This window comes from Urocitellus parryii, chromosome 13 (genome assembly GCF_045843805.1).
Source record: "Urocitellus parryii isolate mUroPar1 chromosome 13, mUroPar1.hap1, whole genome shotgun sequence".
Classification (NCBI taxonomy): Eukaryota; Metazoa; Chordata; class Mammalia; order Rodentia; family Sciuridae; genus Urocitellus; species Urocitellus parryii.
This window is the reverse complement of record NC_135543.1, coordinates 16,025,289-16,052,664: the sequence shown is the minus strand read 5'-3', so window position 1 is coordinate 16,052,664 and position 27,376 is coordinate 16,025,289. Positions and strand designations below refer to the sequence as shown.

Here is a 27,376-nt window from a genome sequence, read left to right as displayed (position 1 = left end):
TGGTGCCCCTGGTGATGGCCAGGCAGCTGCTCAGCTACAGCCAAGTTTGCCCCTCACCTCCTGCCACACACACCCCTCCGTTTCCCCCAGTCATCTCTCGAGAACACTCATTCTGGCTTCTCTGTTTTAAGTTCCAGACCACTCATTTCCTGTTTTGCATTATTCTATTACATCTGGCCTGGTTCCCCGTCTTTGGCTTTTACATCTCACTGCCAGTTAGGAGCTGGAAAATAACACGCATTGCCAACGCACCCAGGCAGTAGGGCTTCTCCCGATTCCGGTGTCTCTCGCGGTCATATTGGTATCCTGGATAACAGGTGCACAGCACGCGGCCAAAGTTGTCTGTACACTGCTGTTCACAGGGAGCCTGGGCACAGACATCATAATCTGAAAGAAAAAAAAGCATGCACTCACATCAGCCGCAGGGGGAGGCAGGGCAGCCTGGCCTGGAGCTCGCCTTCTGGGCTGCATTCTGCAGGTGTGACCTGTGAGCAGCCCCACCTACAGGGGCGTGAGCTCTGGAGACTGTGGTGCAGCTTCTGGGAGCACTGTGGTGGCAGAAGGCAAACATCACTCATGCTTTTCTCTGAAGTTGCCTCGTTGTGCCCTTGGGTCTTGGTCACTGTCCAGAAGCAAAGATGCTTTAGTCAGCCAGGCTCTGGGGCAGTTCCTGGGGGGCCTCTTTGATCTGCAACTGCTAGAGGAAGGAAATCCTTCCAGCAGGGCATTGATGGGCTTTGGTGCCCAAATATAAGAAGAAGGGCTGGCTGGCAGAAAAATGAGGGCAGCTTTAGGAATAGATATGTGAGAGTCTTCAGAGAGCCTATGCTCGCACAAGTGAGTGTGATAGGTGGGCACACGATGGTGTGTGTGTGTATAGAGATTCTGCATGTGAGAAGGGGTTGGGTGAGACTGAATGGCTGCAGATCTCTTGCTGGCCCTATGCCTGTGCATATGAGGGCGAGTGCCCAATAATGTGTCAGGAATTGGGGCATCTGCTACTCTCCATTCTTATGGACTGATATTTAATGAGCTTCTGAAGGGCCTCTGGCTCTAAATAGCTCAGTTTTGATATATTCTCAGATCATTTCCAGCATCTCCTCACTGTCATCTCCAGGTACTAGTCCCAGATGGACCCTCCTGAGACACAGGTGAACCTGGGTCTGCTCTCCTGTATGTGAAGGGGAAGAGGTGAGCTGTCTCTGACAGGGTCAACTGTGACAAAAATCATGGCATTCTGGGGATGACCTGGTGAGCGGCCCTTGTTTGACGATACTTCCCACAAGTGGGACTCCAGGTCTGCTTTGCCAGCCTGGGTTCTGACCAAGCCTACAAACTATCTGGCTAACCTTTCCTCAATTAAGCATCACCTCCAGGCAACCAAAGTTCCGTTTCTTTTGCTCAAAAGTCAAGTCTCAGTGTGACGGGTAATGAGCTGCCCTGTCCTGCCAGCTGTCACCATCACTGGGATCGGCCATGGAGGAGGCAGGAGGCAGAGGGGCCATCTAAGGCACTGGTTGGCTGTGGTGCCCAATGAGGTCTTGCTTTCAGAAGCAGCCATTCCCGCTCTGCTCCGCTTCTTAGGTGCCACTTAAAACTCTTCCAGCTGTTTTCATGTTTACCCCTGGACTTCTAAGTATCCAATTTGCTTTGCTTCCTTTATTTTAAATATTGCTTTTACTTTAAAGGTTTCTTATTAACTTCCAGTCACGAGATACATTTAGCATTTTTATGGCATTTCCCCACCCCAGCACTTGGCACTTCTGGTTCCTTCCGTCTAGTCAATGGGTTTTGTTGAAATTTTAGTTTGGCCAATCTCCAGCATTTGCCCTGGAGTGACAATATAAAAGCTCTTCTGGGCAGAGCCAGGAGTTACACTCCACTGAACTGCCCTTCCCTGAAGAACTGTCTGATGTCCTTAAGGGAAGTGCCTTGTGTGTTTTTGGGGGTCCCAGTCATTGAGCTCATTTAGTTTCAAGTCTGCTCCACCTTCTTCCAACACCTACTTGGTGACGTGAGGCTCTGGAGACAATTCTCCAGCCTCTTGGGTGCTTTAAATAAGGGGTGCTGCAGGGAGGTGTAAGTACAGAGAGAGACCCACATAAACACATGGAGGCTGGAAGAGGGGCTCTGCACCTTTCTGCCTGTGCTTGCTGTTCCTGAGCCTTATCTCAGTCCCACCCAACTCCATCTAGACCCTTTGGATAGTAGCAGTAAATGCCAGTTTGCATAACACTTGCAGAAGCAGCCTCACCACAACCATCTTAGGGACACCCGCACCAGTGATCTGGTGCTCCTTCCCCAAGTGGGGTTCCCAGATCCATGAGCCACAAACTGAGTTCAGAGAAACAGCACTGGCTGCCCAGTGCCTCCAAGGCCTGGGTCCTAGCCCAGTGGCACCTCCTCCGAGCTTCTATGTCTTAATGGGTCTCCTGCCTCTCTTCACTCCCCTAGCTTAGAAGTGGGAGCTACCGTACTGGGTTGTTACTTCTGGGAGAGTTTTCCATTTGACTTTTCAGTTCTCAATGTCTAGTCATTGGTTCTTTCTATCAAATGTTCTGATAATTAATGGAGCATGTGGATGACAGTTATGATTCATTTCTAGGGACTTCCTGAAATTTTTAAATCTCTTAAGATGTTTAAGTATTTGCCCATTTCTGATTGAGGAAGTTTCTTCTCCAGCAGAAATCTCTGTGGCTACTTCTTGGTGTGTCCATTCACTATCATCTTGGGGATTCCATCCACTCTTTGGACCCTATGCTTCCCTCTCCTCCCTCGTCTTCCTCTTTTCTGGTTTATGCTCTAGTTTTATTGGAGCATATACTCCAGTAGCTTCCTGAGAAAAGTCATAAAAGAGGTAAAATTTTTATGCTTATGCATGTCTAAAAATATATTTTAGTGATTGATAGTTTGGGCATAAAACTGTAAGAGAAGTTCACTTCCACAGTATGCAGACATCGCTCCATTGTTTTCTAATTTTCAGGCTCACTGCAGCTGAGTCCTATGAGATTCTACGAGTAAATCTTTCATATGAATTTCACTTCCCCTCTGAAATTTTAATTTTGTTTCCATTGTATTAAAATTTCACAAAGAGGTTTTCATGTGGGGCTTTGTTATTCTTTGATGGGCCCTTTCTATCTAGAAAATTCTGGAGAATTTCCTAGAATTACATCTTCAATGACAACTCCTTTTCTCTGTGTAAACTATCTTGAGGTTGTGTTCCCTCGACTGTTCCTCATCTTTTCTACTTTTCATTTCTTTGATCTTCTGCTCTGGGTCTTGGGTAATTTCCTTAATTTCACCTTTCAACCCTTTTGCTGTTTTCTCTTTGTCATGTTTTTGATTTCTAAGAATTCTTCATCCTGTGCCTTTTTATTGACACCCTGTTTTTGTTTGATGCATTCTGTATTGTTTCTGAAGTCTAAGTGAATTAATTCCAAGTTTCCCTCTGTCCGGGTAGCTCATGCTTTCTCTAAGACTTTCCCCTACGTTTCTTTTTGAACGCTTTCCTCTAACATCTGGGGGTCCTTGGGTGCTGTTCTAGTTTACTTGTGGAGTATTAAAAAATAGCTCAACAGCAGCTCTTTGCACATGGGATTTTTATGAATCCCAAGCTTCAGCTTTAGTGACTCGACCGGTGCCTTCCAGCATCAGTTTCTAGAGCTTTTCCTTGTGTCTGCTCTATGTCCAGAGGCAGCATGTACAAATCCCTCTCCAAGAGTAAGTCAGTTTTGAACTATGAAGGGAGAGCACTGGGTGTTTAAATCTTCAACGTGTAGCATTTTCTTAATGACTCCACGTTTGATGTTGAGTTCTTACTTGCATCTGAGTGGTCCTCCCCAGCCAGCCTCAAGAACCTCTGCTTTACCCTCTTAGAAGAGGGTATCTTTGGTTTCCTGCCTGGGTATAAAAGGGGCAATAATTTTGGTTGCATGGAGGGCACATCATAGTCCGACTTGTCAGACTTTTAAATCTAACCTGTTTTGACACGACTTCCACCCTTGTTTTCGGTTTTGATTGTCATTAGTTTCGGTATAAACTGTTGGCTCCTTAGTTTTCCCTGGTGCTGGCTGAGGGTTCAGGCTTTTCATTTTGCTGAATTATTTACTATCTTGTCTGTTCTCCAGCTTCTAAAATGTTGTTGCTGTTATCTCTCCTTCCTTTCTCCTTAAATCTTGTGGGTGTATGTCTTTTGCCCCCCCCCAATTTTGTGGAATTTCTGCGGGGGAGGCAAGGCTAAGAAATTTATTCTGTCCTTTGTTTTTGAAAACTTGATTTTTAGAGCCTATCAACTTAGTCATGTGGCTTTTATCTTTAAAATTTACACATTTTCTATACTCTGTTGTATTTCTCTTGGCTCCAATCTCAGATCTTCATAGTCCATGTAAACAGGATCCTACTCCCAAGAACCTTCTCCTTTAAATCCATTCTGCACAACCGCCGCTAGGCTACCTGACCAACACACAGTGCTCAGACAGCCTTCTAGTTCTAAATAGGCGGGCATCTCTGACAACCTCAACACTGGAAATCTGAGAAATTTCGAACACCATGTCTTAGATTTTGAAGTATTTCAGATTTCTGGATCAGGAATGATCAACCAGTGAAATCTACACAAATATTCCAAATTTCAAGAAACTGAAACCTAACACTCTTCTGGTTGGTCCTAAGCCCTTCAGATAATGATCCTCAAGTTTGTACTAATGAAGCATGGGTGGGTCACTCTCGCATTTGAGGTTGGGCACTAAATTCCTTGAGATTTCTCCAACATTAAGACTTACCTTTGAGCTTCTCTTCACCTTTGTCCTTGGTCCCAGTCACACCTTCTTTCTTACATACTTCTGTCACTTCACCTTAGTAATTAATGTCCAACCTGACACCCTCACTCTCAGTGCCTTGTAACTGTGGTTTTCTATCCAGGTTTTCAAGCTTCACTGCAAAAGCCTTCCCTGATCTCCTCCATTGAGTCTATTTTGTCTCCTCTCAAGGCCATGGATCTCTGACCATCTTCCACTCACGAGCTCTGACAATAATCAGGTACCCGCCCTCCCAACTTGGCCACTCTGTGATCTCAGTTTCTTTAAGGCTCAATTTCTTCACCTGTAAAATACTGATAATACCAACACCCACTTCACTCCTGTGGACATGAAACCAGATGACACATTAGGCACAGTGCCTGACACACAGGGAAAGCTCTACCTGCTTTTCTGCTGCTGGTTCCCATCACTGATTGCCTTCAGGGGAGGGACTATGCCCCCTGGAATAGCAGCTGGGATTTCTTCCCCATGTTGTATGCTCAGTTCATAACTGCTGAGCCAAACAAATCAGATCATCCTATCACACGGCCAAGATAACAATGGCCGGTGTAGGGGCACCAGATCCTGTCTTTGCAGACCTCCCTTGCAACTATTCAGCTCCACTGCTGTCATGCAAAAGCAGCCATAAGTACTACTTTGGTGAATAGGTATATGGCCCCATTTCAATGAAGCTTTATTTCTAGAGGCAGGGAATGGACCAGATTTGTTCCACAGGCCACACAGGTCACTGCCCACAACTCAGCGACAAATGAGCCAGCAACATTTTAAAAAACTAACTTCCACTCAGTTAACACATCTGTTTATACACACTAGTTTCTTTTTGCTACCTGGGATGGTTAATTTCATTAGTTAACTTGGCCAGGTCATGCTACCTATACATCTGGTCCAAAGTCCACCAAGAGTGTGGATGCTGTGAATTAGTACCTGATATATGGTGTGGTTTCTCCCTTAACCAGTATTCATTCACAGGATCAGGAATCAAGGTGTGGAAACGAGAGCGGCATCTCTCATGATTACCCAGTTTCATCTCCATGATCTATTAGAGAAGATCTTTTCATTTTGGGGATAGAGCAGTCTCAAATGATCTCCCCACTTTAGCCTCCCAAGTAGCTGGGACTAGATATTCACAACAACACTGGATGTTCTGGATGTTCTACTAGCAAAATTTCTGATTCCCATTCCTGTGACTTTATGCTCTTAGTTTCAAATGGAGGATGCTTGCAGGAGGAGAAAAAAATGCTTCCATAGGTTTTCCATCTGGACACTGGGGTCCTCATGCCTCATAGGCCTGCAAGGAAGGGAGTCACTGTGTTGGCCCAGTGATAGTCTATAACAAGGGGAAGCTGGACGGTTACTCCTCAGCAGAGGAGTGTCTGGATATAAGGACTATCCTAAGGTGTCTCTGGGTTACTCTGTCCTGCAATTACAGCTGACGGAAAACAACCACCCAGTTCAGGCTAGATGAACATCTCAGGAAGAAAGGTGTGGAATTCCTCACCAGGTTTAAAAACAACAAAAAAAGAAACATGACCAAGTGAGGAGCTTATTGGAGGCAAAGGGAAAAAAAAATTAGTGGAAGAAGTTATGAATAGCAGCTATGACCATGTGACCAGTTACAGAAACAATGGCCATGACTGTCATGAGCATTTATATTCTAGAATATGTATGTGTGTGTGCAAATATCTTTCTTATCTTATAAGTTAATACATTTTATTGATACACAATATCACAGCATTGAAATATGGTGAACTTTAACATGACAGCATTTAAGTCATAGCATATGGAGGAGAAAAATATTACTTTGCATCCTCTTCTGGGGAAGGTGTCAGTGCATTTTAACATGGGGGTAGCAGCATTGCATCAGGTGGAGGTATGGCCTTATGATCGTTTCCATTCAGAGATTAAGTTCAGGAGGTTAAATGTGTATGGGTGCCAAGTTGAAAAGGGGTAGACTATGATGGGTAATTTTATATGTCAACTCGACTAGGACAAAGTTCTCAGATATTTGATGCCACATTATTCTAAGATTATTTGATCTACACATTTCTGTGTAGGTATTTAGATGAGATTAACAGACTTTGAGTAAAGCAGATTACCCTCTCGCATGTGGGTGGGCCTCATCTGATCAGTTGAAGGATTAGTAGCAAAACACACTGACTTGCTTTGATAAAAAGGGAATTCTGCCAGGAGACTGCCTTTGGCTTACCCTGAAGATTCTGGGCTTGTACCTCCATAATCTCATGAACTGATCTTATAAATCTCAATCAAAATCTGTCTCCCCACTACACCCACACCCACACACATAGCCTATTGGTTTTTTGTCTCTGGAGAACACTAACATGCAATCTTTTTCTTCTAGTACTGAGGATTGAACCCAGGGCCTCTGTATGTGTTAGGCAAGCACTCTACCCCTGAGCTACAACCCCAGGCCCCTAATATACAGACTTTACTGGAATTCTACATTTGTACTTTGCATTTGTGGGTGGTAGAATCCCTTATGACTAAATGTATCTTTAGTCAAGGAAACAATCACTAATCTATTCCCACTGATTAAAACAAATCAACTTGAAAATGTATTCTGGTAAGAGCAGAAATCATGGCAGAGGAACCTTTGGTAGTAGAGTCCACTTTCCCTGGAAATATTCAGCCCTTGGTTACACTAGTCACAGGTGCTGTGCTCCCATTTTAAAAGGAGAAAGCCTAGGCATTTGAAACCACAATGTCTAACATTTAAAGAAACTAAGTATGGGGTATCCATAGGATGTATTTTTCACTAACACTGAGCAAGGTCTTTCTTTAGTTAGGATCTTAAATTGGCCTCGACTTAATTTTCTTTGGAATCTGCCAAACTGCATTATAAAGGACACAGCTGTTGACTGAGAAGAGCTGGCTCATAAAGAAAAGCAATTCTGATTTTCATGGGTTTTTTCCTGCCAGGCTCTGATCAATAGAACTGGCTTGCAGAGAGAGATTCGGCTTAGAGACACCTCAGGCCTCAACAATGTTATGTGAAATCCTTCCCTAAGCAGCTGTCCATGGCAGCTTTCTCAAAGGTCAGTCAGGATTTAATGAACTCTTCCATCCTTCTACCAAAGACAGCAACACACAGGAGGGATTCATCTATTTCCAACTGATGAAGACATTGTACTCCGTGAGACAACGCAACAGAATTAGCTTGGCTGGGCTCCACATCCTTCCTCTAGAGACACCTGGCTTCGGGCAGTAGTGAAGAAAGCTCTTTCACGTGCTCCATCCCAGAATGAGCAAATTAACCCCAGGCTTTTCAGTCTCTGATGGGCTAGGGATGAAGCTCAGTGATAGAGTGCTTATTTAGCAGGTGCCAGGCCCTGGGTTCAACCCCTAAGTACTGCAAAACCAAACCAAATGCCCTCCCCCAACAGTCCCTGGTGCTTTCTATGTCCCTGCTAGCCTGGAATCCTCTGCACCACTCCAACTACCTGGCTAAGACATGGGCAGCCGTCCTTGATAACCTGGCTTAAGTATCCCCGCGAGTCCATCTGGTCTTCCATGTTGTGTGTTACCTTTGAACAGCTGCTGCACTCAATTGTCTCTAAGGCACACACTGCAGCTATTAATAGTGACAGCAGCAGCCACCACTTACTGAGTGCTTAAGAACTGGCCTCCTGTTCCAAGTACTTTACGTGAGGCAAAGTTTAAACGTCCATATGAACCTAAGACCAATACCTGCCTGTAAAAACTTAAGGGTTAGAAAATTAACTTTCCCAAGGTCATACTGAGCAGGATGTGGAAGCTCAATTAGAATCCAGGTCTGATTCCATATGATCTGCCTCCTGTCTCTGAGGGCTGGGCTCATCTTAACATCTCTGTGTGCAGTACTAGGCTGAGCATTTAGATAGCGTCCCCTGATGGGGCTTAAAATTTAGCACATGAAAACCAGGTAGAGGGAACAAGGAGGAGGGTTGTATTGTAATTTGTCTATGAAATGCTGATTAGGGAATTATAGCCTATTAAGTATAATATCTCAAAAAACCCTCACTGTATATGAATACCTCATGTAATGATTTAGATAGAGCATGTCACATATGATTAAATTAGCAAGGAATTTTATGCCAAGAAAGAATTATACATAAACACAGATAACCATAGATAATATTCTATATACACCTGAACTTCATAGACTTCTAATGATTAGTCATGAATAGAAAGATGAGGCCATCTTTTACATTACATACCTTCTGGGATACACTGTCCAAGAACAAATTTATACCCTTTGCAGCACTTTTTCCTAAGAGACAAACAAACAAAAAGGCATTTTAATTATGATGACTACGACATTAAAAATAAAATTGTTTTTGGTTATTGTTTTTGAGTGAAAGAACTTATGCCCAGGAAAAACTAAGCAATAAAGTAGAGATGGGATACTTTTAAGTCATTTAAAATTAAATAGAAAAATATTGCACAACAGGACCACAGGATCTGACACAAAACACATGAAATCAACCCTCTGAATGCTATGAAGTAGTGACCTGAGATGTCAAGGTACTTACACTATAAAAAGAATGATGACAACTTGAGCTGCCACCTATCATGAGCTAGAGATTTCACTTTTAATCTAACCAAGTAAATTGCACAATAAAGGAAAAAAATATCCTCTCCAAGAACAAGATCACAAAGATGCAGGGTCTCTATAACATGTGCAATGTGTGACCTTCTCAAAAGGGAAAACTATCAGTGAGTCAAACTCCCAGAAAACCCACCATATTGGAATGATCAGACATTCAACTAGCTATTAAACTAATTAACTATGTTCAGTGACATAAATAAAAATATAATGAATTTAAAAAGCAGGAAATCTCAGAAGAGAAACTATTAAAAGAATATGGAATTCCTGGAACTGTAAAATGTATCTGAAATTTTTTTGGAAAAATCTGATAAGGTTGAAGAATGGAGACATGATCCAGGAAAGAACTAGTAAGTTTGGAAGCAAATTGATGGAAATGATCCAATATCAAGCAAAAAAAAAATTTAGATATATTTTATAAATGGAGACTCAGGGTCATGTGGGGCCAGTATCGGAGGTCTAACATAACCATAACCAATATATGGTTGTTTGGAATTCCAAAAGGAGAGCAGTGAATGGAGTGGAACAAAGTGCTTTAAAAAAAAAAAAACCTGAAAAATTCCCAAATTTTGTCTGAGACAAATTTGCAAATTAAAGTTTAGCAGATACTCAATAGGTTAAACACATTCTCATACACACACGCACACACACAAAATCCCTAAGGACATCATAGTCATACTGCTCAAAACAAAACTTTGAAGATGGGAGAATTATGTATCATATTCAGAGAAAGTATAATTTTAATGACAATGAGCTTCTCATTAAAAAGAGAAAGTATTGGCAGCCAGAAGAAAGTGGTATGGCATTTAAGTGCTGAAAAGACAAACCTGTCTTTATATCCAGTGAAAATATCCTTTAAGAATGAAGATGAACTAGACATTTCAGATAAAAGAAAACTAAGAATTCATTACCAGATCTGCAAGACAAGGAATGCTAAGGAAAGTTCTTCAGGCCGAACAAATTATACTTGAGGGATATGAGCTACAGGAAGGACTGCAGAATATCACAAAGTGGTAGATATCTGGATATATGTAGAAGATTATTTTTGCTCTTAATTTTTATGAAGTATTATAATATCTTGTAAACTTTATAATGTAGATGCAATAAAAATCATAACTAGGGGGAAACAGACCTATATGGTTACAAGTTTCTACATTTTACCTGAAAAACATCAACATTTCCACTGGAACTGGAGCAAATGTCCCTATACGTCTCCATGGCTCCTGCTACTTTCCCTTCCTGTCTCTCCCAGATGGAGTCCATGTGAACTTTCTTTCACCACTTCCAACATCACACAGAGGCAGAGTTACCATATTCAAGTAATCTTCAAAACTCAAGAATACACTCCAAGTTACCTTGAGTTGACATAATAGCTAAATTTAAAAAAACTGCTTCTTTGTAATAGAAGTCAGATGCAAGGTTCCTGCTATAGCAATGTCAGTCTCACTTTTGTCTGGACACACTGTCTAGGTGGAAAAGAAGCTCAGTTAAATATAGTCTAGCAGCTGGGTGTGCAGTTGGCATGCAGCATACAGACCACTGGAATGAATATACTACATATATGGTATAGTGGAGAAAGATGCACAAACAACTGATCTGGGAAATTAGGTATGTCTGCAGATATACTGAAGCCAGTTCTCACCTTCAACAAATGGTCAGAATGTTCAACCAGGTTACATTAGGGCTTCTATTTAAGAATTTTTAATACACCTAATTTTTTAATCAATTTTTTTTTACTTTTGCAAATTTGCATAATTATTGGTCAATTCAATTTGTATCAACTGGTGACTTACCTTTCATAGGAGAAACTTAATCTTACTATACAAAATTAAATCCATGATTTATAAATCTTAAGAAAAATGAAATTTACAAGCATTATATTTTCCAGGAGAATTTTGCAGTCCAATTGGGTACAGCTACACCACTCCATTCCCCTCTGCAGCATTTCCCACATGCAGCCCAGCTGTGGGAGAGACCTTACTTCCAAAGCAGAGAAGAGTTTTCAAAAGGAAAACAGTGGCATTTGGGATGCTCTCAAAACACGGTTGAGTGAAACAGTTAAGGTTCTCCTTCCCCCACCCATACATTTTCCTGCCTATACTCATCTTCCAGTATAGATTTATCTGAATCTTTCTTCAGCATATGTACCCATCTAACTTACTGATATTAATGACATGTGGCAAGGTCCAGAATTTAGGCATAATTTCCTAACATCTCCAACTAAAATATAATCTTACATGCCCAAGGGGGTTATAAATGATGCTGATGATTTGCAACAGACGTGGAGAATCTACCTTTATAATTTGTGGGACTCAAACTCAGCCTAGTTTTCCATGGTTTTTAAAAAAAGCTCCTAGCAACCAAAAATTGCTAAATTTTAAATGAATGCTCTATAAAGCCAGTTATTACCTACTATATTACTTGGGGCTGTCCTGCAGAAAGCTCCAAGAGGAAGAGCAACGCACTAGATGGTCAGAAACTCAAGTGATCCATGAAAAATTCAGGCACGAAACACATGTGTTTTTGATTCTCAAATCTCACGCCACATTTAAGCATGTGGTTGTATTTGCCCGTTTCTATTTAAAAGCTGCAGCTAAGGTACAGTGTCAGATGTTTAAAGGCATTTTAAAGTTTATAACAACTGGATACGACCCTTACACTCTCCACATCTCAACATTGAACTTGGGCACTGCGACTCTTGAGCATTTTGAGGACTTGAAATTGCTCACACAGTGGTACCGGAAGCAACCTGCCATTTGCTTTTTGTGAAATTAAACGACAGTAATATGATCTGACATGCTTCTAAAAGGCTACAGATCTCTGTCTGAAAATGGAACTTTCTGGATGGGCAGGTATCATTTACCTGCCTGGCTAAGAATGAACTTCCCCTTCGGATTTTCTCTTAATTGCACACTGACCCAGCTCTCTGCTCAAGAGAGGAGCAAGATTCCAGTTCAAGCTCCTGCCTTCCTCAGAGTTCCTGGGAACGCAGTATTCTGCATGTTAAACATCCAATCATAAATCGCCATTTAAATAAATAATGAAATACAAGAAAGTCTAAAAAATAAACACTGGCTGCATGTTATACCATTTCAAGGATGACTTACAACATTATTTATGTATAACAAAGTTGAGACGGCCAAAAGGAAATCTTGTCATGCAAGCCAGGGCACTTGTTAGATCTCAGTACAAACACCGCTGTGCAATTTTTATCTTCAAGGAAAACAAACGAAGATGAGGAACACTTAGGAGGACTCTGGGAGGCAGTGGTTCTTAACACGCGTCACGTGTTGGGGCTGGCTTTTCCAAATGCAAATGTTTCATTTCTTGGCAAGGGAGGCTGCGATTAGATGGCTGTTACATAGAAAGGATGACTCTGGTAATTAAGAAGGCCTGGGGAGGCTTCCCTTGGGTGCCCCTGAGAGCTGTCAGGAGTTTAAAAAAAAGAAGGAGGGTGGGGGCAGCCAGAAATACAGCCCATCCGCAAGGTGTGATAATGAGCTTTGGGAGGGGAAAAACTAAACTTGAAAAATAAAGATAACAGCATCATACTGGATCACTGGAGTCTAGAGAAGATTTTTTTTTTTTTAAATCTTCTACAGAATTAGAGGACTAGCAGGGACCAAAAGCCAAGTGAGTCAGTAGATAAACTCCTGCCACAACAGAAATTTTCCTAAGCTCTCCTTGGATTCCATTACATAACTGCCTACTTATGCACCTAGGTATCAGATTGTTATAAAAAAACGAGAACTGTATTTTTGAGAGAATTTTATAGCTCTTGGTGCCAAGCCATTTGTTGGTTTTGGGGCCCAGCAAATCTGATTTTACAATTCTGTCTCTAACATTTAACAAGCTGGGGCTATGATCTTAGGCTTGCATGACCTTAGGCTTGCTTCTTAAATTTGCCGAGTTTCAGACATGTGGATAAAACAGGGATGAATAATATTTGTCTTATAGGAACGCTGCAGGGATGAGAAAGAATATGATGAAGGAGCCTAGCGTGGGCCTGGCTTGGGTAAGAATCGTGTTCTAGCTGCAGCTTTTTTTTTGCAGATGGCAAAAGCAACTCTTCTGCCTGCTCTCACCTCACAACCAACCTTTCTTCCACTTCTTACTCAATAGCAGTCATTTCTCTCCTTCCAAAACCAAGATGGGGCCATGGAAGAGGAAGGAGAGAAACTTTTGATTTCAAGATGGCAGAAAAGCAATTTTTTTTTAAGCCACCTGCTCTTTTGTTAACTTCAAATAAACTCACAAACGGCATGCTCCACGGATTTAGGAAATTAACGCTGAAACACAATATATGAATGTGGCAAATGGGTGAAAAGTTGGGAGTGGTTTTGCAGAGAGGAGTAACTTTAAACCTAGGTGCCTCCATAGATGGTTACCATGGAGAAAGAAGCTAAGCCAGCTAGCAAAGAAAGTGAAGGCCAGAAGACAGTGAGGTGACCTGAAAATCTGATGAAAAGCTAGACTTCAGTTCCCTCTCCAGTTCCAAGCAATTGGCCAAACATTCTTTGCCTACTAATGCAATCAAATTGTTTTGGAAAAGTGTACCCCGTTCCAGGCTATGGGACACCAAGCCAGAGCATAGACACACAGAATTTCCAGATATTGTTAAAGAAATCCTTCCATTTAGTATTTCATTCCAACAACAGGCTCTCCTGAATAGCTTTTAAAAAAGCAAGAGATTAGAACTGAGTAACCAAGAAAGCCCTTAACGAGCATGATGAGACTTAAAAGTGAGAAAACCCCATTTGCCTGATTTATTTTATCATTCCTACCATCCTGAAGTGTGCCCGAGAACAGTCCATAGGAAACTTCGGCCAGGAAGCACACAGAATATGATCCCTTAGGGATTCTTTTAAAGAGCTGAAGATTTAAAAGTGAATTCTGAATTTCTTTGTGAAATTCCTTACAGTGAGCAATCTTTCCTCTCTTCCTTTTACCTTCTCCCTTTCCTGCAACCTTCACTGAACCTCGCTCAACTTTCCTTTTACATTAGAGTCCTGAGAACAGAAGTGAGTAAAACAACTCACTCTGATTTGGGTGTGCTTGGTCCACTCTTTTAATCAGAAAGAGGATTCTTCCTAGGCAAATGTAATAATCATTCCATATCAAAATCACCAAGGTAAACTCAAAGCCAAACCAACCCCCAAAACTCATTGATTCATTCCCATGTGCACTTGTTATTACAAGTCCTGGGGTCAATGTTGAAAGACTCTTAATGGGCATTTTAGGCCTAATCTGCTTGTATACACAATTACTGATGGTTAAGGTCAATTGAGGAAAACGGTATGGCGGTTCCTAAAGACTTAAACTGTTACCCTATGATCCAGTCATTCCATTTCAACTTTCTCCAAAGAACTGAAAGCAGGGGCTCAGATATTCATAACAGCCAAAAGTCGAAGCAACCCAAGTGTCCATTGACAGGGGAACAGACAAAATGTGGGAAGGAAGTCTTGCCGCAGGCTGCACCCCAGGGAGACCTTGAAGGCACTGTGCTCATTCAAATAGGCCAGGCGCAAAAGGGCAGCGTCAGAATCTGCTTATGAGATACTTACAACAGTCACATTCAGAGACAAGGTGGAACAGCTGCTGCAGGGACGGTGGGTCAGGGAACAAGGACTTTCTGTTCAATGAGGTTACAGTTTCAGTGTGGGCAAGTGAAGAAGTTCTAGAAATGGAGGGTGGTAATGGTTGCAGAACAATGTTAAGGTACTTAGTGCTACAGAATTATACATTTAAAATGATCAGAATGGTAATTTTTTTAAATCTATGTCACTATACATCCATGTGATTAAATGAAGAGGCAACACAGTCGAAGTCATTCTTCTAAACTTTAAAACCCTTAGTCACGGTGTCCGCTGAACCGTAGCCACTTGAATTATGAGGGAAAAATTTAAGTATTTGTGGGAGAATTACTCTTTGATGGGGGCAGGAAAATAACCAGAAGATATGAATTCCAACAAGACGGAAAGCCATGTTTTCAGCCAACAGATATTCATCATATACTTAGAAGAGCTGAGGGTTAGGGATCTGAGCCTTGGACATGAACTTCCAGGTTTGAATCCAGGTTCTCTACCTTCCTCCGATGGGCTCTATCTCAATTTCCTCATCAGTAGAATGGGATAGCAATAGTACCCAACCTACAGGTGAGGGTTAACAGGCTCAACCCACCAAGACCCAAGTAAGAACTGGCACACATCAAGCCCAACAGAAAAGCTACCTGCTGTGTCCCCACCCCAGCCCACCTCAAGGACACCATGATGCAGCAGAGCGGGCAGACCAAGAAGTTATGCCTGCCAGGGTGACACCTGTCACACATGGCTTTAACTGAGCGGCAGTCAGGCCTCCCTGACAGCAACACGGGACCAGCATCTCAGTGAGGTGTGTCCTGTCTCCCTGTCACTACTGCACAGAGATTGAGAGGGCTTTTCTTTAGGCTGAGAACAATCTAGTAGACTCCCCTCCCTGTGATCACCCCTCTCAGAGGTGAAGGTGTCTGATAAGAGCCGTTTATGGAAAGCTGGCATGGGAACTCGCAGGAAATGCAACGGCCGCCTACCCCGCCAGGCTGAGAACACACCTGGTCACCCCTCTGAGCCGTTTCCGGCAGTCGGTTGGATCGTCCCACATACCAGTGTGCTCCACAGGCAGAGTCCAGGTCCTCAGCAGATGGGTGGTCAGAGTCCAGGGATGAGAGACTTGGATTCACTTCCTCTTTGCAACTAACCTCAACGCTACACACTCCAGCTGTCTCCTAGCCCCTTTCCCTTCCCATCACTCCCCCAAGTGAGTGTCCACCTCGGCAACCATCATCATCCTGATTGCTGATTGCCTTTCCCCTCCCACCACCATTCAGATATGGTGATTAGTTTTTAAATGTTAAGAAATACAACATTCTTTTAAATATAAAAAATTGAAGAGTGGGAGTGGGTTGAAGCTATCTTTGCAAAAAATGATATCTACATGTATGCTTACATATGAAGAATGAGATTCATTTTTACATTAAGTGTATGAAAACAAGATTAGGTATTCTCCACAATATGGTCAAGTGGTACTCCTTATATGGGCAATATAAAAGATGTTCTTGTGTTTTCTTAATTTTCTGTAATGAGCATTAATTGGGTTTATAATAAAAGGAACTAAAGGAAATAACTCGAGATCATTTTCCCAAGTCTTCTGGTACCTTTCTCAGGCCACGCTTGGCAGTGGCTTCAGAAACTTCTGGTGTTGGAAACTGGTTTAGTGTAATGTAACATTCAGGAGCACGGGTCTGAGCAGGACTGCACTGACCAGGATCCACTAAACCCAAGACGGGGAGGCGACTCCTTCACGAAGTCACCATGGCCAAGGTGGTCTCCGCTCAGCTGCTTTCGGCCTAGTCACTGAGAACCAGTATGTGGCAATCATTAAATTGCTTTAGGAAATTACAGCATAATTCAGTAGTCTGTTCATTAACTTTTCCACCTCATTTAACTGGTTTAACAGAGGTTCGCTGTGAAGGAAAATTTTCATTGAACAGTTTTCCCATTTGAGAGGCACATATAAACCAACCACCCTCTGCTCTCACCAGTTCCCACAGTTGCTTACTTCTGGAAGCTCTGCTTGGGAACCTGACTCTGTGGTCATGGTCATTCTCTGAAGGCAAGGCACGGAACAGCACAGATCGCTCCCCGGCAGCAATTTGGTTCACTGCATGCAGTAACTTTATGGGACTAATGTCAAAGTCCTAGACATTTCTTTATTTTGAGGCTCTCCTTTAAGTGTTATAGTAATGCCCAAATGCCTAATAATGCTACAATAGGGGCTGGGGTGGTAGCTCAGTGGAAAAGTGCTTGCCTAGCATGTGTGAAGCACTGGGTTCGATTCTCAGCACATACAAATAAAGGTCCATCAACAACTAAAAGCTATTTTTTAAAAATACTGCTACGATAGCTTTATCAAGCTGACTGTATCTTCAGTAATAGCATCATGCGTGATAATCGGTACAGCATCTCAACCAGGCTGGTTTACTGCCCAATCCCAAAAGTTTCTGCATTTCCCAAAAGTTTCTGCCTTCTTTCCTGCCATATCCTCCCACTGTGTGGATTCTACCTGAAGCTCAGCCATTGCCTTCTTACTCCTCTTCCTCAAAGGGTAGGTCCTTTCTTAGGATTTCAACTCTGACCTTCTGCTCAAGACTCCTAAATGGCAAACCCTAGACACCTTGAGCACCTTCATCTTGCTTAACTATATTTAAGTTTCCTTGAGTTACAAGCTCTTTCATTTGTAATGAGAAAATAGAAAAAAGCTAATGGAAAAAATAAAGTGTTTTTGACCGCCAAGGTGGGAAAGAATTCTAATGGAGTCAGAGCTCTAAGGCAAACTACCCACAGGCCTGCTTTTAAATATGGCCTTTTCTCTTCCTTCTACAAGACCCACAGCCTTTTCGAGTCACTGCTATGGCACAGACAGCTGTTTTCCTGTATTTTCCCCTTGTTTTCCTACAAAAATGGAAACCGGGATACAGCTGGGTACTTTAAGAACCCAGAAGAGCAGCAGAATTTCCCAGCCTCTCATCCCACCACCTCCAGCTTGACAACTGGCCTGGCCAACAAGATGCAAGTGACCATGAGGTCTGCAACTTTCAGATGGTGCCTTAAATGGAAGGGAACATGTCCTCTCCCTTCTTTTTCAACTTCCCACGAAGGGGAATGTACACCACCCAGGACAACGTGAGGAAATACCTGGGTGATGGGTAGATCTTATACAAAGAACCCAATCCAATGCATTATGCCATCACCATGAGCACCCAGGACACCCGACAGTTACATACGAGAGAAAACAAAAACTGTCTCGATTAAGCTATTTTTGGTTTAGTTATTGGAGCCTAAAACAAAGCTAAAATGATGGCCAGAATTGGTTCCTAAAGAGAAAAGCTACTGAAATAGAAGGTTAAGAAGCCAAAGGTGGGCAGAGGAGACATGGCCTTTGTTTTGCTCCAGCAACTGTGCATGGAGCCCTTGAACCTGATGAAATGTTAATCTTTGGAATGTAAATACCTGGAAATTTCCTTGTAAATGATTCAAGGCTGAATGCTGCTCTGTCTTAACAGGGCAACGATCTTTCATCCCACAGTGGGCAGAGTTTCACTGGCACTCAGTCCCATTTTTCATGCATTTCATCAGGTAAATGAAGCATTTCCAGAGAGATCTCAGTATAAGGAGATGCAATAGATTTGCTGATTCAAATTGTTACCTTTTTTTTTTTTGGCCAGTCACTTGAGAATTAAGTGAGAAAAAATGAAAGTTTTACTGGTGATGAATTTGAAAAGACCGGGGACCCATCAGAAGTCTTCCTTTATAGGTTAATTATGATGAGACACATCCTATCCCACATGCATAATACACATCCTATCCCACATGCATAAAACCCTTAGGGGATGAAATGAAATACACATGACATCAGTTCATGTCTAAGTCATTGGAGAAACTCATACAACACCCAATGTATGATCTATTTCCAAATCATTTGCAGATAATAAGAATCTTCTATTTATAAAGGTCAGAATTCAAAATAATGAGCCAATAATGCAATAAAAATTTTAATTCAGGTTAAAAACTGGAAGCATTGACTTAATTAAACCGATACTAATTGAGCACTTGCTATGTGTTTTCCATGGCTTAATTCTCACAAATAACTTGTTTTCCAAAGGAGTTGAGGTGAAACATGAGCCCAGATGGCTGGGCTCCAGAGGTCACCTCTGCCCTGAGCAGGTGGTATAGGAGACACATGAGTAAGATTAGCAACTCATCCTCAATGACAATGTGGGAGAAATGCATATGCACAGCTAGGGATAACACAAAAGAGCATTAAGAGCAACCCAGCAGACCTATATGAGATCTCTCAGTGCAACTGAGTTAATACTCAGGGGCAGAGAAGTATGTAGTGTGTTGGGGGTACCCCTGACCGGCAGACACCAGGCTCCAGTGAGGTGTTACCTTTCATGGAGATATAAAAGATAGGCTAACTCGTGAGCCCTTGAACCAGCATCAATACAGTGATGTCTATGCTGGGTGATCTCAGCTTCTCCTGAGCAATAGCTTCCTTCATGCTCGTTCAGGATATCCTTCAACAGTTTATAGGGTGCATTTCCCAGACCTGAATTTATTTCTTACGAGGATACAGAGAACCATAGTACGTGGTTAGAGGAGAGGCTGGAAAAAAAAAGACTGCAGACAGGTCAGTTAAAAAGGCTGCTGAAATGTTTCATCTAAGAGATGTGAGTGTGTCCATCAGGGTAGTGAGACTTGAAAAATGGGCTTTAAAAATATTTGAGGGAGACTCTATAGGACTTCCTAACTGCTGGGTGTGAAGAAAGCAATGAAAAATCAGTCGAGACAGTTATTTTAACATTGCTGCCTGAAGAATGATACTGTCATTTCCTAATACAGGTTAAGTCTGCAGAGTGTGAAATTTGGATTTTTGGAGCAGAGATTTTGGGATGACTAGAAGGCCTCACATCAGTTGGAACATCTGCCTGATGTATTCAGGGCTTTAGGCAGCTCGAGGGCGAGCAGCAGGTGGAGGTGGGCAGGGACAGATTCCAGAGCAGCAGATGCAGCTGAGCAGTTGACACTCTCACCCAAGGAGGTCAGGGGCCCGGAAGGAGACTTAGGAACATGTCCTCCTGTAGAACTGAACACATTCAGGAAGCCAGAGAGAAAAAGAACTAGCCAGAAGTGACATCAAGAAGCTAACAAACTTATGACATTAGGCAAATCATTCCTGTGTTAAGTCTGTTTCCTCTACCTGGAGGAGGGGAAAAGCGGGGCAGACCTTGGATGTGGGAAATCACTAAGGTCTCCTCCAACTTAAAAAGAAATTCTGGCTGAAAGTAGTACATTTTATATAAAACAGTTATAGAGTGAAATGTCCCATTAATAGGTATCTTTTTCAGGGTGATCCTCAGGGAAAAAAAAGCATTAGAAAGGATTGTTTAAAGCAGATGTTTTTGATCACTCCAGATGTTGGTGTGATGTGTGTTTATAAAACACTTTCAAGTAACATAAGAGCCACCTCTGGTGTACCTTTAGCTGCGACATGTACAGGGTTTTTTGTAATAGTCTAAGGTGCACAGGGGAGCACACAGCAGCCCTGATCCCTGGCCACCCCACTCTCACCTGGTAATGACTTCTAGATGCATCTACTCCAGTGGTGGTTCTGAAGCAGAATCACCCGTTGGTCAATACATGGCTAAATTTGACAAGGTCCTCCAAGGCCAGGACTAGACAGATGATCTTAGCGCAAAGCAGACCCACTTTCAATACAACTTAAGCTCCTTGACAGATGAACAATTTAGTTAAAGGGGGGCTGCCCAATCTCTATATTGAATGTGTTATAGACTCATCATTTACCATTTCTTTTTTGCAATTTTAACATAGTGTCTTAGAATAAGTCTGACCTCCAACAACTACTATGGTTTTGGGATCTGTGATAAAAGGTAACTTTCCACAGAGTATCTTACAGGTTACGGGAGGACACTCACACTGTTAGTATCAGATAACCCTGTCTGTTGACCATGAGCTGCTACAGAGCAGGGGTTGAGCCTTAGTTGTCTTGAGCATTTAGCCTGCGTATGAACGATCACAGATGCTCAGCCTGTTTTTCCTGAATTGAAGTTGGCAAGAATTCTTCCCTTGCAAAGAACCTATCCAAGATGCTATTTATAAAAATAAGGTTTATGGCTTTCTCTCTTCCTTTTCTCTCTCCTGGTCTCTTGTGGGCTCTCATTCATTCTTCTTTCCTCCTTTCTGTATCATGGGTAGAAAAGGAATTAGGGAATGCCAGAAGCCAGATACTGACTCAAAATAGTACCTGGCACGTGGTGTATACTCATGTTTTTTTTATAGGAAACAATGACAAATGGATCATTCTTACCATCTTCAGCCTCCTGGGTCTGAAAAATTTCCACTTGATCTGTTTAGACACCATCTACTCTGCTGTTTCTGGTGAAGAACTGGGAGTCTCAGGCAGTCCAGGCAAGCTATTACTGGTAAAGCTCGACCCAGGGGTTGACTGGTAGATTCTTAGCTGGACAGGGCAGCCAAGGACATTCATTTTATACTTCTGCTGTGCATCATATAGGCCTATATGTTTAGGGGTCCTGAATAATCAAGACCATAAACAAGTACAAGAATGGGGAGGTGACACACGGCATCATGGTCACAAATATTTTAAAGACAGGCAGATATTAAGACCAAGATCTGACTCTGCCACTCACTCTTTTCATTAATTGATATAAGTTACATGTAAAAAGAATCCGTTTCTTCTAAGTAGAATACCAACATCTACTTTGTTACTATAAATATTAAGTGAGATGTATGAACTATCCAGTTCAATACCTGCTGTATAGGGTATGTCCCATGAAGGAAAGTGGTAGTTACAGAGTAATAGTGATTGTTACTGTCCCTCAACATAGGGTTGAGGTATATATTAAGTGAAAGTTTATCATAGTTATGATGAAGCACTATGAAGTACAGGAATGAAGGATCACGGCACAGTAATCTAGATGTATCAACAACAACTAAAGGCTGACCTTGGGCACGTCACTGACATATGCCTTGGGGAAATGCAAAGAATTATGTGAAAAGAGCCTGAACTATCATTGAGGACACAGGATATCAGTAATGTTTATCAACATGAGCTTTAAAAATAAAATACCCAGGACACCAAACAGCACCCAGTTCATTAACAATCTCCAAAGGATGGAGTGGGCCCAGCTGGGCACAGCCTTGAGAGTTCTTCTGAGATGGGATCTGGATCTCGGGTTGGATGATCCTACTAGGGCACAATGAGGACATACAGAGAACAATGAGGAGGTGCTCCTCAACTTGGCCAAGAGACATGACACTGCTTTACTGGTTATACGGTGATGGTCATTGGTGTCTTGTTATCTAGAACATAATGTGGCTCAGTATCCCTTGGACCAGAGGTATCAGCCACTGTGCTTATAGTCCACAGGTCTTCCTAAATAAAACTGTCCCCCTGTCTTATGATCACTCAGTATGGATATGCTGGCTTGGTACCACAAGGCATTGCACAGCCCCTCCAGGCTGAAAGGACTGGGAGAGGGATCTCCCAGCTAATTCAGCCTCCTCTCCCAATACACATCAAGGTGTTGGACCAATCACACACTGCTGCATGGTCCTCACCAACAAATGCCCAGTGGTCAGGCTCAGCAGCCTTGGTATGTAGCCGAGGCTTTGACAGTGGGAAGCGGTCTGGAGAGAACAGAGCCAGCCGACACCCTGAATGAGAATTAGGAAACTGGGCATCGATAGCAGAGACTCCGGGGGAGACAGAGGGAGGAGCCATTCCTGGGAGAGCCTCACTTTCTGACAGCGCCCTGTTCTAAGCCCACGTATCCCAACCACAACTCCCTGGATCCTCGAGATTCACCTGGTATTTCTATTCTTTACAACCAAGATTTTATTATTCTTCAGCTATTCTGGTAACACAGAAAAGACTCAATTTTTGGAAGTACAAAGTTTTTGAGTGTCAAGCACAGGTAGGTTTCTAAATGAGCTTTGTTTCATCCAAAACTCTAATTCCCGTTTTGCAGACAGAAGTCATTCAGGTGGCTCAAATGTCAACATTTTTAATCGGTCTGAGACTCGGATTCTATCAACATTTGGATGTCCACGTGTTTTACAACACTCATTTGAATTATTTACAGATAACCTTGACAAAGAATTGGCGTGCAAGTTTAAAACAAGAAACCATTTGTACCAGGCACAACCAAGCAAGCAGAAGAGCCAGAAAATGAATTCTGTAAATGCAAGCTTGCTTTAAACATGGAAGTCCTAGTGTCTTTGCCAACTTTAGTGCACAATCCATGGGCACTGCCTTGTTGCTGTTGGTCTTCTGTTTTGCTTTCCCCAGGGTCCCCTCCCATCCCTCCTCTCCCCCCAAAATTCCTCCTGGGGGCTCCATTAGAATAAGTGATAAGGCTGATAGATGCATTTGTCTCCTGTGGTAACCACTCCTGTTACATTATAAATCGACTCACCTCCCCCAGATCTTCAAAATGCTTTCTCCTGTGGTCCCCGGCTGTACTCCAAGGCCAAGTGGCTCTTGGAATTTGGAGAGTGTGAATTTTCTTCCCCATCCCAAGTACAGGCATTTAAGATAAAGAGCAAACAGATCCATGTGATTAAATGATATATGTAACCTTGAACACTTGGCATAGATTTGGCACCATTCATCATCCTAAGCATGGCTGGAAAAATCGAGTGACGAGAGCATTCCATCACTAAATTCTAGAACACTGTTAAGCCAGAATCTACAAGGAGAAATTGGTACCTAAGATACCAATTTTAGGGCCTCCACTTTAAGATAATGGCTTCCAACTAAGAGAAATAACTGACATGAAATGTCGGGCACTGTAATAATCTTGAATGTTGTGGGAGTGACAGCTATGGGGGGAAGGGAAGAGGGGGCGCTTTCTGGCGTCTAGGTAGGTGCTGTCTTCTCTAGACAGAGCAGTGGTTCTCTGGTTCTAAGGTATCACTTCCTCGCTAGGGAGATTCTGAGGTCTCCCCAGGTCTGAAGTGTGTGTATACACAGTGGTGGGAGTTCAGGTGTGGACCAGCAGAGCCTCCCATGGAAATCACAATTGCCCTAAGGACTTCCCATATCGGGGCTCGGCCCTTCCCAGGGATTAGGTGGGCTCTGGGCAAGCATGGAGAAGGGGGTATATACTAAGTCTTGGTCCACTCTTTATAAATGGCACAGTTTTATACAGGACACTAGAACCTGGTCCTACTGCATAATTGTGCCAGTGACCTTTATGCTAACAAGTTGGACCCAAAGCAGAATGTCTTCTACAGATCCTAGCAGACACCTGAAGTGGCCATTTCCCACCTTGTGCCTCAGTACCGGGAAGCCTCTGTTGGCAAGACCACACCACCCTGTCTGTATTCCCCTGTAGGAGAAGCCCTCACAGCAGTGGGAACAAGGTTTTTAGATCAAAGGCCAGCACTTCCCTTTAACTCATTGATCTCCTCCTGCTGAAGGGTGTGTGGACTCCAGTCAGTCTCGGTCCCCTGGGCATCTGGAAACCTTCAGCAGGTAGAGGCCCAGAAACGACAGCCTCTTTCTAACAGACTGTCAGTGATATTCTGTTAAGTCCCCACCCCACCTTCCTAATGAGCATGCTCTGCCCGTGGAAACAGCCCAAGGGCACCTGCAGCGGCACCTTTGTTGCTCTCTCCCTGTGCACTTGGCCTTGTGCCATGGTGCCCTTCCACAGAAAGCAGCCAAGGAAGGGCCTACCCTTGTTGCAAAGGACCATGTCTCTGCTACCGTCAGATCACTCTTCCTTGTGACGGAGAAATACAGAAAGGGTAGAGGGCTTTGCTAACAGCAGCCTCAGAGCCGAGTAACATGGCAGACAGCTGCCCTTTGCACAAGCTCCATGGAATCCTCACAACCATGGACAAGGTGGACGCTGTGACGATCGACACTTTACAGGCCAAGAAATGGTTCTTAAGTGTCGGATGGTAAGTGAAGAAGGGTTAGACCCAGGATTTCCATCCCCAGAGTCTAAAGCAAGGCGTCTGGCTCAGAAAAGTTGCTCATTGACAAGATCTGAATGAGAAGACTGAAGGTGACACCCTAGGCCTTTGTTAGCAAAGCTTCCTCTAAGCCAGAAGCACCAAGAATGCTCAGCTGGAGCAGCCAGGTGAGGGGGCTTCTTGGGAACCTGTGCTGGGTCCTCTTCTTCCTGGGGACAGCACCTCTCCCTTCCATCCCCACGCTCTAGTGGGGAACACAAGGACAGAACAGTTCACACTCCGAGTGGAGTTCAGGACCGTGGGCAGTTGGTCTGAGCGACTGGCCAGATTTGAGGGAAGAGATGAAGAAGCCGATGAGCTCGGCAGGGACACTGCAGTGTGGCTCGTCCTCTCTTACTTGACCCTCTTTCTCTTTGAGGTTCTGCTCCATTCCTCCTCCCCCTGGAAGCCTTCCCCGAATTCTCATCTACTGGGGAGGGATTTCCACTGCACTAAACACCCACATTCTTACCACTGGTGGCAACCTCAGGATGTTTAGGGGAAAAAAGCATCAGTGGTTCTCTGTCCTGGCTGCATGCTGCAATCCACTAAAATATTTTCTTTCTGATGAAAAAGACCTATGCCCAGGCCCAAGGAAGGGAACAATCAAGCCCATCTCTGGGCTGGATCCTGGAGTCAGCACAAAACAGCAGCCAAGATTGAGGACACCATCTGTAATGTTCTGGAATTTGAGTGCTTTGTTCTTCCACCTGGATGGTGCTCCAGGGCAAGGCCCCAGCCTCCCGCAGTCCACCCTTCAGCACCCAGCCCAGGCCTTCCAGTCATGGCTCTCCATGTGTGAGCAGAGGGCAACATCGTCACCTCGTGATCTAAACCACCCCCAGTGGGATAGGGGAGCACATTTGCTTTTCATGTCAGGTAAGGGTCATATGCATGCCATCCTCTAAATTGGGCAACCCAAGAACACAATTTAAAAAAAAAAATGATAATCTCCGCATCCCCAGTTAACTTCCCAAGGGAGGAACGGGCTGTGTTGCTGGTTATCTGCTGCTTCCAATTAAGGAGCCTTCAGCCAGATTCCTCTGTGCGCCTCTGAGCCCCAGCCTTGTAAATGGCACACTTTCAATTATTTATCTAAACAAAGGTGAGCCAGAGGGCAGCTCTAAACACTGGTCTAGCAGTGAACTTGAGCCCGACTCCCAAGCCCTTGGAATTCTCGAGCTTACATGACTTGGCTTTGTGGATCTAATTTCCAAAAGAAAAAAAAAAAAAAGGCACATTAGGGACAAAGCCATAAATTCCACTTCAGAAATGAAAGGCGAGCCAGAGCGGAGCTGCAAGAACCCCTGCTCCTTGGCCGAGGCGACTCGGTTGCTAGGCTGCGAAAATCAAACAGCGCTCTCTCCCTGGCTGGGAGGAAGCCTGCTGAATCCCTTCCAGTTCTGCACTGTTTCCCCATCAAAGGACACCTAATTTCTGTGTCCCCAATGACAAATCCCATAGCAAAGGGACAGAGACCACTGAACCACAACCAGCAAACAGTGAGAGGAAAGGCTCCCAACGTCCCATCAGATTGGTGCCCTGACCCATTATTCCTCCATGGGGATGGGTTTGTGCCTGTTCCCTTCAAGGACCAGCCTGTGATGTGGACGTGACACAGCCTGCAGAGATATATAGGTAGTTGGTGGTCATGAGTGAGCAATGCGAACTGCCCCGGTGTCAAGTTCCCCACACTCCCCATCAAGTGTCATTGACAGTAATGATACTTGGAATAGAATTTGGAGGCTCACCAGCTGGAAGTTGGGATACCTGGGTGTAATACCAGTGGCAGCAGCTATTATTTATTGAGCATGTTATTACATACTCAATCATCCTGCTGAGGGCTCTCAACTGGTACCACCGACAGGCATCAATCAGGAAACTGAGGTTGGGAGAGGTTGAGCAACTTGGCCAGGTCCTGTAGCCAGTAAGCGGCAGGGCTGGAATTTGTGCCCAGATCTGCCTGACTCCAGAGCCCAGATTCCCAGTTATGCTATTATTCTACCCCTTGAGTTCCAGCACTGCCCCCCAGACATGTTTCTAACATCCATCTCCCTTCTCCATCTCTGCTGCCAGCATCCTTCAAGGTCTGAACAGACCTTAAGATCTCTCACCCTTTTCAGAACCTCTTAATTCATTTTCCTCTCTGTCTATATTACAGCAAGTGCAATTTTTTTTTAAATTTCTTATCACCTCACGTAATATAATAATATAACCTCTCAGCTCCCACTACCTGCAAATCAAGTCCAAGTCTTTTGCCAAACACAAGTGGCCCCACTACGCTCTTGCCGGGTCTTCCCTACCGTTTCCAACTGATCAGTCACACAGCAAATGTCTAAGTTCTCTAAGAAGAGCCT

At 43.5% G+C, this 27,376-nt stretch overlaps 1 protein-coding gene across 1 annotated transcript in view; it reads right to left on the bottom strand.

Annotated features, from left to right (window-relative positions):
* The window catches only part of Ccbe1 (collagen and calcium binding EGF domains 1), a 198,752-nt gene that overhangs the window by 24,299 nt on the left and 147,077 nt on the right, over window positions 1–27,376 (bottom strand). The window contains exons 3-4 of the mRNA XM_026393198.2: window positions 9,029–9,081; window positions 253–387 (exon numbers count right to left, since the gene is read on the bottom strand). Of these exons, the coding sequence (XP_026248983.2) occupies window positions 253–387; window positions 9,029–9,081 (188 nt within the window). The remainder of the gene's footprint in view (window positions 1–252; window positions 388–9,028; window positions 9,082–27,376) is intronic.